Source organism: Lissotriton vulgaris, chromosome 1_1 (assembly GCF_964263255.1).
Source record: "Lissotriton vulgaris chromosome 1_1, aLisVul1.2, whole genome shotgun sequence".
NCBI lineage: Eukaryota > Metazoa > Chordata > Amphibia > Caudata > Salamandridae > Lissotriton > Lissotriton vulgaris.
Window position 1 is genome coordinate 1,953,757,963 of NC_141685.1, and position 16,140 is coordinate 1,953,774,102.

General features: G+C 45.1%; 1 protein-coding gene across 4 annotated transcripts in view; it reads right to left on the reverse strand.

Moving 5' to 3' along the window:
- The window catches only part of SEPHS1 (selenophosphate synthetase 1), a 305,207-nt gene that overhangs the window by 190,124 nt on the left and 98,943 nt on the right, over positions 1–16,140 (reverse strand). For all 4 annotated transcript variants that reach the window (XM_086919661.1, XM_086919658.1, XM_086919660.1 and 1 more), the window contains exon 4: positions 2,691–2,798. In XM_086919661.1, the coding sequence (XP_086775787.1) occupies positions 2,691–2,798 (108 nt within the window). The remainder of the gene's footprint in view (positions 1–2,690; positions 2,799–16,140) is intronic.

Here is a 16,140-nt window from a genome sequence, read left to right on the forward strand (position 1 = left end):
GAAATGCTATGAAGCAAGTTTCCTTTCACCCCTTTGTAGCTAGGCCTTTTCCTCCCCTGTGCTAAGCCTTTTTTTGAGCTATTTGGGGTAGTTCACACTTAGGTCTGTGTAACGTTTTGTCCACTTAAGGTATCCGCATCAAATTTGCGTCCTTTCCTTTCAACATCTTGAGGATTCTAAAGGTTTCCAGGATTTGTGGATTCCCCTGGAGGGGACCACGATAGTGGCCAAAATAAAGCTAATTTTTGTTTTTATTGGAAAACGTGGGGGAAAAGTGCAGCAAAAGAAAGCATCTGGTTTTTCCCTACAAACGATTTTAACAAAGTGTTTGTAGTGCTAAAATCACCATCTTTCCAGCGTTCATGAAAAGGCAGCCTTGTGTCAGAAAACTAAAATGTTCTACAAAGTTTTGTAATTTTACTGGGGCATAGCCTATGTTTCCTATTTTTGGTGTTTTCAACCTTCTTCAAGTTAGTGGTAGAAATGGGTGTGAAAGCAATAATGGATCCTGAATTCAGCAAAGGGTCACTTGTGTAGATCCTTCAAGATTTTTCTATACAAAATAACAAATAAAATAAATAATGAAATCGAGTTGGAAAAAACTGCCATTTGTGCCAACATTTACACAGGTAACTTCTTCTAAGTATGGCAGATTTTTTAAAGAGATATATCATTACATCCGATGGACTCTTCTGTTTGCGGGGATATATAAGACTTGCAGGTTCACCAAGAACCCGAGGTACCCAGAGCCAATAACAGAGCTGCATCTTGCAATGTTTTTTCATTGTGTACCGAGTATATAGCAATTCATTTGGTAAAATATAAAGAGTGAAAAATATGTACCAAGGAAACATTTATATTTCCAAAATAGGAACAATATAGAGTTTAGAAGCCGTGGTTATTTGCACATCTCCGATATTGTGGGTACCCATACAAGCATGTGAATTAGAGGACATTTTTCAAAATTACCACTTTTTTACACATTGTCTTACATTTGGAAGGTAGAAATGTAAAGAAAGTCAATTGGTAATGCCACTTGTTCTACTATTCTGAGTTCCCATAAGTCTCCCGATAAAAATTATACCTCACTTGTGTTGGTAGGCCTAGTACCTGCGACAGGAAACGGCCCAACAAGTACAGTGAACATATTACATTTTTCCAGTGAAAGCTGACACTTTTTTTACATTGTGCCGAGCTGTGAATTTTGGACCCAAGCTCAGCCGGCAACTTGGGCACAACAGGAAGTTTGGGAAATTTTTCAAATCTTTTGATCCAGAGCTTCTAAAACACGGACATCAAAAAGTAGCTTACCTGAAGTTCATAGCGTTGGATCAAATGTCAGGTTTGTACCATGTGGAGAAGAGGTTTTCTTCTGAAAAGGGCAAAGTCCCTTTTCAGATTAGGACTTGGAAACGTTTTCAAATTGCCCTACTTCCAGGTCATAGAGGGGCAACTTTATTTCGTGTATCTGGTGCGCACTACATCACAGTTGATAATAAATTGTGCCTAGGTTCGGGTAGTTCACCACCATTGGCAACCATGGACACTATGCGCGTTTTGGCGCTATTTTCACTTAAACCTTTAAAAAAAATCATATCCATGGTTCTCCTACTTGGATCTTTTGTTGTTTTGGCATCCTCTTGCTTATTACATTTTTCTCTATTTTTCAGACTGAGACTTAGAATCTTTATTACATTTTACTATTGCCAGATCCTAGCCGGGCCCATCTGCTTGTACTTGACATGGCTCCTTTCGCAGTTGGCCTCAAATCTTGTCTAGGTTCCGGTCTACCACAACCCTTTACAACAGTTGAAGTTTGTGATTCTAGTCGCTATTTTCTTTAAAATCTTTAAACTAAATTCATACCTGCGGTACTCAGTATTGGATTTTTTATATTTTGGTGTCACGGTGTTCATTACATTTACTGTATTGAGTTGTGTTTTCAACTTTTGAACTGTTTTGGTAATTCTAAATGATTTACCCAATGTCTCCAAGTTAAGCCTGTATGCTCTGTCCCATAGCTACCAGGGATTGAGCTCAGGTTTAAATTATTGAAACTTTTGACAAGTTAGTGCCTTTAGAACTTGTGGCAGACCACCCTCCACCAGATTTAATGTTTCACTTTCTCCTAGACTTTATATAGCGTTCTTAGAGTTGGTTTTACACATTACAGCTAGAATCCTCTAAAAAAAAACGCTCTAGCCTTCCTAGCTCAGCTGAATAAGGCCGCAGGTATGCTCTCTATATATTTAAGCCCACCATGTGCCCAACAGTCTATTTTTGAGTGTGATCCTGGTTTTTAATATGTGGTATTTTGATGAGATTTACAATAGAGTTTAAAGGATTCTGGATATTGCCATATATTGTTTTTTTTTATCAACAAAACGTGCCAATTCAAAAATAGACCCTCAGCTCTGAAACTCCTTTCATCACAATAGGTACTGTACAAATAGTCGGAAACATAACGTAATGCTCATAGACTTCAGCCAGACTTGACATTTAAGATGGCAAGAATGTTTGCCATTTAAATACCCACTGACCAACAAAATATTTACAGTAGAAACAAATACATATAATTGTTCAAACATAAGCAGACGTTATCACAAAACAAAGAAAACAACAGCTTGCTATCTGTCCAGTACGGAAGCAATCAAAACCAACACGCTTTAAGGAATAGCCTTTAATCTTACCCGATCTGTGAGCTTATTACTAATTCCAAGAAGCATCAGCATATTATCACACTCTGTAACTCCCATGGCATAAAGGTCACTTAGCACGTTTGCACAAGCTATACGCCCCTGAGAATAAATACAGGAGTAAATATAAATGTAATGGATAACACTTTTTCATAGCCAAAATTATATTTCAGAAATAACCAGCAAAAGGGCAATGAATAGTCTGCAACCTTTTTACAAATAAGAGCACCAGAGACAACGGACGGCAATATAACTTAAATGGTTCTAATTAAGTACACAAATACTTCTTAATGATTAGAAAGGTAGTAGGCTATTCGGTTAAAGATCAATACAATTTCAGGAAAAGCAATAGCATCATTCCCACCCTCTTCTGGTAAAGCTCCACTGGCTCCTGATTCGCCAACGAATCAAGTTTAAAACTTGCCGTATTATTCACAAAGCACTACATAACTTGGGTCCTTTATATCTTGCAGAAAAATGTATAGCCTATGTTCCACCCAGATCCCTCCGTTCCAGTGCTAAAAACCTCTTGGTAGTACCTTCTGTAAAAAACAAAGCCAGGTTAGGAGGGAAAGCCGTTTCCCATCTGGGCCCTCGTTTATGGAATGAACGCCCACGTCCTCTCAGACAGTGTCCGGAACATCTCACATTCAGGAAACTGTTAAAAACCTTCCTGTTCTGTGATGTCTAACTTTGCTAAGAATCACCACCTTCACAAGCCCGTTTAAGCGCAGAGATACCCCTTTGGGGGGTCGATTCTAGCGCTATATAAACATATAAATAAATAAATAAATAAATGAATAAAACTTCTATATTATGTGCAGGCTCTTCTCGGTCACCTGAATTCTACACATCTATGGGAATACAAAGAATGATGTTTGTGAAAGAGGCAGAGTACCACGGAAGATAAAGTTACTTACTTTTGGTAACAATATTTCGGAGGAATACGTAATATTTCTGGAGATTCTACACCCTCTGAATTTTCTACAGTCTTCATATGGGTCCAGTAAACTTTCCCCCCCAACACCGGCTCTCCAAAGCGGCAAGTTGGTGTCATGCAGCTTCAGCCGTGACTATCTGTGGATATGGTGGCATTGCAGTATATTAGTCACCTATCAGCATGCTGATGTCAGTTTCTGAACTTTTTCCGTGCCCCAGCTAGGCATAATGAGAAGAAATGAGCGAGCTACAAAACCATAACAAATTTAGCACATAATATTTGCATATTTTAGGATCTTATTAGTCAATGTACTAACCAGTAAAACAGGGCCCACAGTGAGAAAGAAGGCGGGATAAATTTGTGCTGGTTAGCCAAGGAAGTCATGCAACACAGAAGATTTCTGCAACTGGCATGTCTTTAGAGAGGGCCACGGAGGCAGCCAGGGCTCTAGTGGAGTCAAAAGGATTCGTTTCCAGAGGGCAGCGCATCTTGATACAGATAATGCCCCAGCATGAAATGTGTTGAGTTCACACCTTGGCCTGCTTAGTTCTGGCAAAATCCAAAGAAGAGCTGATCATCCATTAGAAAAACGTAGCAAGACACTGCATGCCCGGAGTCTTGTCTATGATTGGGAGGGCATAAAGTTTTTGAATAAGATGACTGTACATCGGCTCAAAAGAGTGGGTCATCAAGAAAGTCACAACGAGGCTTAAAGCCCACTAAGGAATAATGAACAGAGTGTAAGCAAAAAAAAAAAAAAGAGTAAACCTTTCACAAAACTCACCACTATTGGTGAACTAAACCGAAATGGTTGATCAGGCATACTCATGAAGGTAAACCAAACTTAACTGTAGTCACCGCCAGACCCTGCTCTGCCAATATTAATGCAGACTGATGCCTTCCGGGTCACCCCGCTGGACGAACTTTGCCCAACGCCCTCTGTTAAAATGTATTTGGTGGCAGACTTCCTGTACAAGATTACATTTCAACAAGAAGATAAAGGAACTAACTGCCATTCATCATCCTGCTGTGAGAGCAGGCACACTCTGCATGGCAGAGAGAGTGGTGTAGGAGTGCAAACAGATCGAGATAGTGAATCCTCCTAGCCCAGTCAGGACAATCCGAATCAACCGTGCCCAATCGATCTGCACTTTTGACAAGACTTTTGATGGAAAAAGAATTTGCATAAATGCATACAACAGGCACAGACTCCAAGTAAATATGGAGGCATTCCTACAGATTTATGGCCCAAAAAAAATACATTTTCTGTTCCTTCCTTCTTGTTCTGGGTCATATCAATGAAACCATGAGTAGAAACCCAATTAAGATGGGATCAATTCCTTTATTCAAGAGTGTAGCTCCCACTCACCGTCCTCCAGCGAGCGGCGACTGACAGTCTCTGCCTACATACTAAGAGATTCTTCTAGACGAGACAGTAGTAGGAAGATTGCCTGTTGTTGCACCTTCTTCCACACATGAATCAAATCCACACTAACCGTCTTTTGATATAATGGATGGAAGTGGTGTTGTCTAGCAGAATCTGCATGTTGCACCCTGAGATGGAAGTATGTGTTCATCATGGACCACTCCTAGTTCAAGCACGTTTATGTATAGGCGCTGTTCTGATGCCAAGCAAAGTTCCTGTACTGTGATGGGTAACACAGCCACTTTACTGAATTCACATGCTGTGCATTGATTTCACCGTTTTTTTTTTATTCTCGTGGAGGTTGAGATGAAGATGAGCCTGAGTTTGTAAATAGACGTTTCAATGCCTTTTTTTTTTACTTGACCATCCTCATTCATTTGAATGTCTATACAATAATGTTTTGTGAATGTGTGTCGTACACACTATATAGTGTCAGGCTCATTGAGGATCCTTGCGGCACTCCTCAGGGCAATGAGAACGGTTTGGATTCGAACTCTTTTAAAAACACTGTCTGTTCATGGTCACTCAGAAAAGATTTTAAAAGGGAGAGAGCAACTCCTCTGATTCCAATAAGAGCCACATGATTTATCAGGAGAGCATGATTAACAGTGTCAATTGCAGTCGAAAGATCTAATAGTGCAAACTTGCCAGCACTGCTGTGGCGGTGGGGAAAGGAACCTTGCCTGCACCACGAAGTAGCATTGCGAGCAGTGGTCCTGGCACAGTAGGACTCTTGTGTTAGTGGATGGGGCTGTGGAACAACCTAAGCCCTGCATGAGTTGAGCGGGAGTGTCATGCGGACCTTGTTGGGCAAGGGAGTCATCCAGGACAGGCGCTTTGGTGCCCAAGCAGCTGAACTGTGAGTCTGCTGTCAGCGGAGTGTAGAGGCAGGTTATAAAAGTGGGACTTGGGCATGTACGAGGCAGAGGCCCACAGCTACGGTGAGCTCACCCTTGGGAGGGGCATACCACACTTAGTTACAGCTGAACTGAGGCGGAGTCCCGTGGAGAAGGTCTGGGATCCTTGAGCCAGTTGGACTGGAGAGGATCAGTGCAGAAGAGGCAGGAGCTGGGTGCCTGAAACAACAGCGGGCCTGATTGACACGCCAGTGAGGTGGAGAGAGTGGGGCTCAGACTATACGCGGGGTGGCCCTAGTTGCATGCTACTATGGGCAAGGATAAAGCGGCCGAGTAGGGGCATTAAACACCATCATGCAATATACTTAGTCGCAGCACCCTCTGCAGCGCTTAATATGCCAAACTGCCGGCAATGATTAAGAGGATGGAGGGGGCGAGGCGGAGAAGATGCGGGCAGAGCTGTTGGCCACTATACAGGGTTCCAGAAAGGCGTTGAAGGCCCAGATTGATACAGTCTCTCTTGATGTTAATCTCCTACGGGCAGACGTAAGGTGGTGGACAAGGTCACAGAAGTGGAAGAGGATGTATCAGGCCTTAAGGGGGAAGTGGTTGCTCTGAAAAAAGTAAGTGTCACAACTATCCACTACAACGAAAGCCCTGGAGCGCCCTGCAGAAGATTCAGAGGGACGGGCCTGATGCAGTAATATACGCATTCTGAGCTTCCCTGAAAGGACAGATGTCAGTAGAGCCGTTTTTGGAGCAATGGATCAAGACCCAGCTGTGCCCGGAGGGCTTATCAAGTGTGTTTGTTATTTAGGTGCAGATCTCTGTACTGGGGTGAATGTATGACATTGTTCTGCATTTTGTCCATCAACTGTGGTTTTTGCATTTGTCACACCGGGTGGGATGGGTATGCTCAGACGCGAGTCCCATGCTCTCCACACCACTGGAGTCAAGCTATCCTAGCTTAAGACGGCTGATAGCCAGAAACCGGTCCTAGGATGCTTGATTCCGGTCCAGGAAAGACATGGCTTGGCAGTTCGGGCTGGACTGTTCCCATGAGGCACAGGGTCAAGGCTGATTTGCATATGGCCATGTCTGAACTGGGGTGGTGTGGAGTGCAAAAAAACAATGGATTTAGGCCATCACGCAATATGGACTGGGGTGAATCTATGACATTGTTCTGCATTATGTCCATCAACTGTGGTTTTTGCATTTGTTATTAAAAGGGCCCAGAGGGCCGCAAAAGAACGTCAAGACCCCTGCTTCGAAAACCACAAGACATCCATCTATTCAGACTACACCAGGCATGTACAGGAGCAGCGTAAGTCGTTCCTAGGTGTATTGAGGAAATTGAAAGATCTCCACCTGCAATACATGCTCTTCTATCCTGCAAAGCTTAAGGTCCTAATGCAGGGGAAGGCGTACATCTTCGATACTACCAAGGAATCTTAGGAATGGTTGGAAGTACGGGAGGTGCACTTCCACCGCGAGAACCACGGACATGCAACAAGAAATAAGGTGCCAGACCCTTATCGGGAGCACATGTGAGGGAAGCGGAGGAGGAATCATCTGTCAAGGATGCTTGCTCAGACAACAGGATCAGGGTTTGGAGCGATGGAACTCTGCACATGAGTGAGGATTCTCTCTCAGTGCCGGAAGCAGAGGTGGACAATGTGGGTCAAGACAATGGCACATCGTCACAGTGGCCTAATGCATCAGTGGATGTTGGTCCGGAACTGCTATTTGAGCAGGAGGAGGATGCAGGAGGGTGCGGGGGAGGAGACTGTGTAGGGGCTTCAGGGCATGGTTGAATCCAGGAACAGAGCTTCAATAATTAAATACCTGCAAGCTGGAAGATTTAGGGAATTGGGAGGCTGAGAGCTTGCAGTGGGTACGGGGGGCTCTAAAAACAAGGATGTATTCTCTTACCTGGCCCCGTACACAGATAGGACACAGCATAATCAAGCTGGACAAAGACCGCATTTTAGAAATGGAGGACGATGCTACAAGATTTCTATATATAGGGTGGCTTGAGAGGGTTTGCCCCTGTTTGGTGTAATAAATGATGCGGTCCACAGTCTTCTTGCTTGAAAGAAGTTTATTACATAGAAGTTCACCCACGATTAACGGGTCCTCTCAGCCCGAGTTTACTCAGTAACTGCAATCACTGAGCGAACCACGAGCCAGGAACACTCACATACATTTAAAGGAACACAAGTCATAAAAGGCACATGGAATAATAATCACGAGCTCATCACGAGCAACTGATTACATAACAATCTACTACATCACCTTCCCCCTTATCAGAAAACACAAAAACAAAAAAACAATAATAATAATAATAATATGCATAACCTAATACCTAACAAAATCATTAAATCTAACAGGGGCTTTTATAACTCTACCATTTCTATTAAAAGAAACAGAAGTAGAAGGTTGAATGGCAGAAGCAGTATGTGAGCTCAAGGAATTTGAGGCATCAGAGATGGAAGTGTTCACATTTCTACCACCAGAACTAGATGTTAACCAGTGAGACCAACCACAGTTATCCTCGACCCCACTGTCCTTATGTCGGTTAACCACTAAAGCCTGATTTTCAGACATCTTAACTAGCGGTCTGACACTCCACCAACCCTTCTCACCCAAGAAAACTGCACCTTTACTAATTTTAACAACTTGCACAGGTCTAGAAAAAACAGAGCTTCCTTTCGAAACTCTAAATGGTTTTTTAATAATCACCCAATCCCCGACCACAATACCTTGTGAAACCGGGGTCCTTTTCCCATCAAAATTTATTTTCATGACCTCTTGTTTCCGTCTAACCACTTCCGCTAATTTTCCATCTTCACTTTCCACTCCTTTACCCGAACATTTATTATCCAACCAAGAAGGAAATAGTGACAAATGTCCCTTCCTCCCTCTAAGCAACTCAAAAGGGGTAACCCCAGTGGACCAATGCGGGGACGTGTTATAATTCCAAACTTTCTCCTCAACAAAGGTTCCTACCTCCAAACCTGAAGCCACAGCCGTTTGAATACCCTCCTTCATTACTTTATTGCCCTGCTCCACCAAACCATTAGAAGCCAGGGAATAGAGCGCCTCTCTGAGATGTTTAACATCTTGAGACTTCAAGAATGAACACATTTTCCCCAAATCCAGCAATATGCAACTGAAAGGTAACCAGACAGAGCAACTAATTACATAACAATCTACTACATTGGGCTATATAAGGAGACCTGGAACGAAATTAGGAGTGATATTTTTGACCAGTTTGTTGTTTGTAAAATGTCTGTTTTTTTGGGGTTGGTTTGTTTTGAATGTGTGGACTGTAGCGGCGGATGTGGGGGTGGGCAGGATTCGGCACCGGTGCCTGAAGTGAGTACATGCCATAATGGGTACGGAGTACACATTTGACCTGGAATGTGCGGGGACTGGGCACTTGTACTAAGAGACACAGGGTGTTAACATTACTTAAACATCACCATGTATTGATTGCTTGCCTCCTGGAAATGCACCTGGACGACTGCAGAGCAACTAGAGTAGACAAAAAGTGGCAAAGTCAGATGTATCATTCTTCCAATTCTACCTACGCAAGGGGTACCATGGTCTAGGTGGCCCCAGGCACTCCCTTCACAGAGACATATAGTGAGTCCGATGTGAATGGTAGATATTTACTGTTGTGTGGTTCCCTCGATGTCAGGGAAATTGTCATACTGAACTCATATGCCCCCAACATAGATGACCCCTCATTTTTCCAGGTGACTCGGGAATTTCCGACCAATGAAGTAGATGCTTCATTTATTTGGATGGGCGATTTTATTTGTGTGCTGGATACAGCCCTTGATAGATCCCCCCCCCCCCCTAGGCCAAGCACGAAACCTAGAATTACTCAAATGTTTAGTAAGGTTATGTAAGACTTGTGGGCTCATGATATATGGAGGGAGACTCATCCCGCACTTCCACCGTTTCCCTGCCAATCCTTGACACATGGAACACAGATTAGACTGGATAGAGTGCTGGTGTCTGGTACGCCGGCATTCCCAGAGCAGAGGCGACTCATTTGGCGTGTTTGTTGTCTGATCACACGCTGGTGCGATGCACAGTGAGGTGGGGGGACTTCTATCCTGGGTCCCAGGAACTGGAGGTTCCCACATGACCACTTGGAAGATCAAGTGGGGAAGACTACTTTAGCACAATCAATTACAGATTATTTGGAGACTAATGGGGGGCCTTGGGGAGAATGGGAGGGCCACTGAGTGGGAGGCCATAAAAGCAGTCCATTGTGGTGTGGGCGTGGGGCTTGTATGCGGGGTGAGGAGACAATTGCTTGGGGACCTCGATAAGGAGAAGGCAGCTTTGGCTGCAATACAGGCAGAAAACCCAGCAGACCTGGAAACGGGCAAGAGGGAATGAGAGCAGCGCGAGAGCATAGCTGATATCTTGGACAGGTATACCCTCATGCATTACTGCTAGCGGTAGCATGCAGAGGGTGACCAATCGGGTTGCTTGTTGGCCTGGATCTTACAAAGGGAGTAGGCATCCACAATGACCACCGCCATGACTACTCCGGGAGGGAGACTTGCTCAAACAAGAGATGGTGTTTTAGAGGTGTTCCAGCAGCATCTACAGCGGGACTACACTTCAGACCCTGGAGTAACAGTGGATAGGTATGTCCCAATTATCTGAAACTTGGCACTACCGCAGCTCCCGTCGGAGGGTGAGAGGAGTTAGATGTCCAGAACACTGGTGAGGAAATGCAGGAGGTTCTTTGAGCCATGCCAAGATCCAAGGCCCAGGAGGCGGATGGGTTCCCTGTGGCTTTTTGCAGGCATTTTCAGCTGATACAGTCCCTTTTGCAGGTATACGAGGCGGCCCTTGAGGTTGGGGTGTTCCCTCCCTCAATGCGCGAGGGAGAAATTGTCATGTTCCTTAAGCAAGGGGGGGGGGACACACGGGACCCCTCAGCATATCGACCCCTCACGATGATAAACTCAGATGTTAAAATACTATGCAAAGTCATGGCTACTAGACTGGTCCCTCATATGACTCGCTTGGTTCACGTAGATCAATGTGGGTTCATAACATCTTGTAATACGGGAATGAATAGCAGGAAGTTGTCCCATATACTACATGTAACATGACAAGACGAGGAATTGGCACAAGTATCACTAGACCTGAAAAGACCTTTGACTCTGTGGATTGGGGGTATTTTAGGAGGTGCTTAGGGTAGCTGGATTTGGACCAAATTTTAGAAGCTGGGTGCAGATCCTGTACACAGCACCTAGTGCTAGAGTCCAGTTGGGATGCAGCAGGTCAAGCGAAGGGAGGCTGGAGAGGGGGACACATCAGGGCTGCCCGCTCTCTCTACTGCTGTTAGCTCTGGCAATAGATCCTATGGCAATTGGGTACTTCGGGACCTGGCCGCTTGGGGTCTCAATGTTGGCGGAACATCACCGGTGAGATCTTTGTATGCGGATGATGCATTATTCTATTTCTCCTCCCAAGTGGCAGTACCGAAACTGTGACGGGTGCTGGAGGAGTTTGGCAGAGACTTAATAGGAGCAAATATTTACTTTTTCCCCTGGCCAGTTGGCTTGTCGGTGCACGCAGTCGCTCACTCGACTAGGGCAGAGATGGGAGACTGGGCATTTTAGGTACCTGGGCATACAGGTTGCGGAGGAGGACTCTCAAATATTGCAATTAAATATTTATAAAATGTTGGACGCTTTAAGGGGTTTAGTTGACTTCTGGAACACTCTAATGCTATCTCTAATGAGCAGGTTGGAGATAGCTAAAATGGTGGCACTGCCTCGTTGCCTTTATATGCTACAGAATACATTGTGCCCCATACCTAGATAAATAATTAGGGCTCTGGACTCCCTTTTGATAGACCTTTACTGGGCGGGACGGCACAGCAGTGTTGAGCTTGCAACGTTAAATTGCACGCAAGATGGGGGTGGGCTCGAGGCTCCCAGAATGGAGTTATATTACTATGCTGCTCAATTGCAGCACACTTCCAGGGGTTTGCTGAGAGGAACAACAGGGAGAAACATCGCCTCTGTGATACAGTCCCAGCCTCTGAACTGAAGATTTTGTTTATGGAGGGCATAGGTGCCTCTGAAACAGCCAGTATGTGGCTAGGCAAACGGCGTGCATGTGGCAGTTATTTGTGGAGCGAATGCTCAGGCATGCCCCGTTCCATCGGGAAGTGACTGTGTGGGAGTCTACAACACGCTGCCCTACCAAAATATATTTAAAGAAATATGGCCCACACATACCCTGATACCACAACTCACACAGACACTAGATACCATACTCATGTGTGGGACAGGCAATTGTATTTTTTCATTTGCCGATATCTTTGCCGGCGTGTGACAAATCTTTGCAAAATTTTCAAAACAAATACACCATTGACTTCTGCTGCTGTGTTAAAAGTTTTGGGGTGATCTGTCAAGCGGGGAGAAAAGGAGTGGGGGGGTTTCCAAAACACTTTTTAGGGCTCGACCCTTTCCTATTCCGCAGGAATAGAAAAAGAGCCCTAATGCAGCTAAACCACAACTTAAGGCCAAGGGCTCTCCCCAAAAGCGGATTTTGGGAAGTGCACGCTTCGTGCACGAGCTTGCCTGTACCTTCTGCCTATCAGCCTGCCAGTTCTCCTCCCCTAATTATTCACTTCACATATTCACGGCCGCAGGCCATGACTCCGGCTCTTCAAAGGCTCTGCTCCCCGCCCCCCCCCCCCGCCTGCACTTCACGCCGTGCCCCTGTCGCTTCATCTGCTTGCCTTCTGTCCCTTAATCTCCCTGCGACTCCCCCCTCACCTCTCCCACTCCACTGCTTCAGGACCCCACCATTTGCTCAGGACATTGCTTGTTTTCTTTTTCGCACTCCTTAGTCAGCAGTCTGTAGGTGGCCTGGCTGCGAGTGTAGCCGAGAACCAGCAGATTGTGGACGTGACCAGAAGATAAATGTGGCTTGATTGAGGCTTTACCTTGTCTGTAAGTGTAAACGACAGACTGCGGTCGAGCCATCGCCGAAAACACCTGTACTAAGTGATGTCGATCGCTCTCATAATAGCGTAAGCATGTCCGTATTACCTTTCCAGTCTAAGTGACGTCAATGAAGTGTCTTGATTGTCTGAGAAATGCTTCAGCCCAGGTAGCTGGGGGTGCCCATTGTGGTGGTGCGTTAAATACCTTGCATCGTTCCTTCAGTGTTTACCAGAGCTCCAGCCTGTTTTGCAAAATACGAAAAATGCTCATTTCATCAAGCCCAGGCACACAGTACACATTCAGAGAAAGAGGCCGTAAAGGCTCCGCTCCCCGCCCCCCGCCTGCACTTCGCAATCTCCGACTTCCGCTCCCACCTCCCACGGCTGCTCTTCCCATTCATGCGCTCGTTGCCATTTGCTCCCGAGCCGCATTTCTCCTCGCCCCCCCCCCCTAATCACAGCAATGCCAAGAGTTGTTTTTTGAGCAGACATGTCCGAGAAAGTTGCCAACCATTAAAATGTATTCCTTTTTGGTAATATAGTACCTGTTTGGGTCTCATTTACATTAACTTTATTAACTTGTCTGCCCAAGCTAGAATGTATTTTACATACTATCATCATATACTGTGTTGATGAAAAATATGAGAATGGCAGGTTTATGTTAGGCCCTGCCACGGTTTACTCAGTCTCCAGGATGTGAAACCGCTCAGTTTACTGCGCAGGTGCTAAATGTTCTTCATCGTCACAGAATTATGGGTTAAACCCTACAAGTTGTTGTTGCACTGCGAGTCATTAAATTAGTGTCGACCTGTTACACCACACTGGAATTTTCGTTACCTTCACTGCTTTCCAGGGCAAACTTAATGCGTGTTTGTGAGGCTGTTGATCCGGTATTCCTACTTATTGTTCGTCTTTTTGGTGATTTGTCTCCATATGTTTTTCTGTAAGTGTAAGCCATCGCCAAAAACACCTGTACTAAGTGATGTTGATCACTCTCATAGTAGCGTAAGCATGTCCGTATTCCCTTTCCAGTCTAAGTGACGTCAATGAAGTGTCTTGATTGTCTGAGAAATGCTTCAGCCCAGGTAGCTGGGGGTGCCCAATGTGGCGGTGCTTATTAAAGACGCTTAAATTACAGACATGTTCTCACTGCCCACGTAAGATACACTAAGCGTTTTTGTAAAAGGGGTTTGTCACTGGCGTTAAATACCTTGCATCATTCCTTCAGTGTTTATCAGAGCTCCAGCCTGTTTTGCAAAATACGAAAAATGCTCATTTCATCAAGCCCAGGCACACAGTACACATTCAGAGAAAGAGGCCGTGTAGCTCACCGATACTGCCTGTACTGAGACTACCGACCCTCCCCTCTGACCTCAGGGCGGATGTCCTACAGTGCTAAATTCCGTCTTCGTCACCGGTGTCAGCAGATGACAGTTGGAGCAAGTAATTGAAACAGGTGTGCACACGAATCTGTGGATTGGACCTATCGTGTATGGTTCATGGTTTAAGAAAACGGTGTAACATCTCATCAACGATATTTGGGCATCCGAAATGAATACATGTTGCCAGAAATGCGCGGTATACAACTTCCATTCCAACATCTTCACCCGCAAGTGTGCACTATGCCCCAAGTTTCTCATGCACTCTGCTTTTCTTCTCCCATAATCTCTGCCTTCCTTTCTCCCATGCACTCTCCCATCCTTTCTCCCTTGCTGTCCGTCTTCATTTTTCCCATGCACTCGGTCTTCATTTTTCCCTCTCACTCTGCTTCCCTTTCCCCCATGCCCTTCACCTTCCTTTTCCCATATCTGCCTTGCTGTCACCAACAATCTCCGCCTTCCTTTCTCCCATGATTTCTAGCTTCTTTTTCCCTTTCTCCCATACTGTCAGCCTTCCCTTTTTTCCATTCTGTCTGCCTTACTCTCTCCCATGAACTCTGCCTTCCCTTCTTCCTTGCTCTCTGCTTTCTTTTTTCCAATGTCGGCTTTTCTTTCTCTCATGCTCTGACTTACTTTTACCCTTGCTCGCTACCTCCCTTTCTCCCATAACCCCTCCTTTCTATTTCCTGTTCCCCCGATACACACTGCCTTTTGTTCTGCCTTAAGGTCTACTGTTGCTTCTTTCATGGTCTCTCATGCAGTAAGGTGTAACTTTCCCCTTAGTCTCTGCCTTCTGTTCTACCATTAAAAAAAATTTGGGTCGTGCCTTCCGTCATAACTTCTCCCAAAAGCTGCTCTCCTTTCTCCATTAGTCTATTTGTCTTCCATACAAATATTTTATTTTGTATACACTGTATCCCCCTTTAACACATGCACTCTATCATACATTATCCCATAAAACCCACCTTCCTTACTCCCATACAGTCTGTAGTCTTCTCCCATTCAACTAGACTTTCTTTCTCCTATATGCGCAGCCTTCCAGTTTTTTACAGTCTCCCTGAATTTGCCTCATACAGGATGCCTCATTTCTTAGGCTGTCCTATCTCCCATACACTATACCTCCCTATTTCCCATCCAGTATGTGTTCCTTTCTCCCAAGCAATATTCTTAACTTTCTCAAACCTAATCACTCGGGGACACCACCACATCACTAGGGAAACACCAGCACATCACTCGGGGACACCACCACATCACTCGGGGACACCACCACATCACTCGGGGACACCACCACATCACTCTGGGACACCACCACATCACGCGGGGACACCACCACATCACGCGGGGACACCACCACATCACGCGGGGACACCACCACATCACTCGGGGACACCACCACATCACTCGGGGACACCACCACATCACTCGGGGACACCACCACATCACTCGGGGACACAACCACATCACCCTGGGACACAACCACATCACTCGGGGACACAACCACATCACTCTGGGTCACCACCACACATCATTCAGCCCAACCACATCATCACTCAGCACCACAACAGCACTGTCTTTGCTTGCTACCAACAAGCATTGCCATAGCCAATAGGACTCATATTAGGAAAGTGTAAGCTATTGGCTTTGTGAATAACAATGCTAATAATTTATATATTTTCCAAGCCAACACATATTAAACAAATGTGTCATTTACAATACCAATAGCTCACACTTTCCTAATGCGAGACCTATTGCATTGCAAATGCTTGTTCTCCATGTTAATATCCATAGGAAACTTTAGACACGGCTACAGTCCGAACTGCTGAATGGAATTACACCACAAAAGGTAGC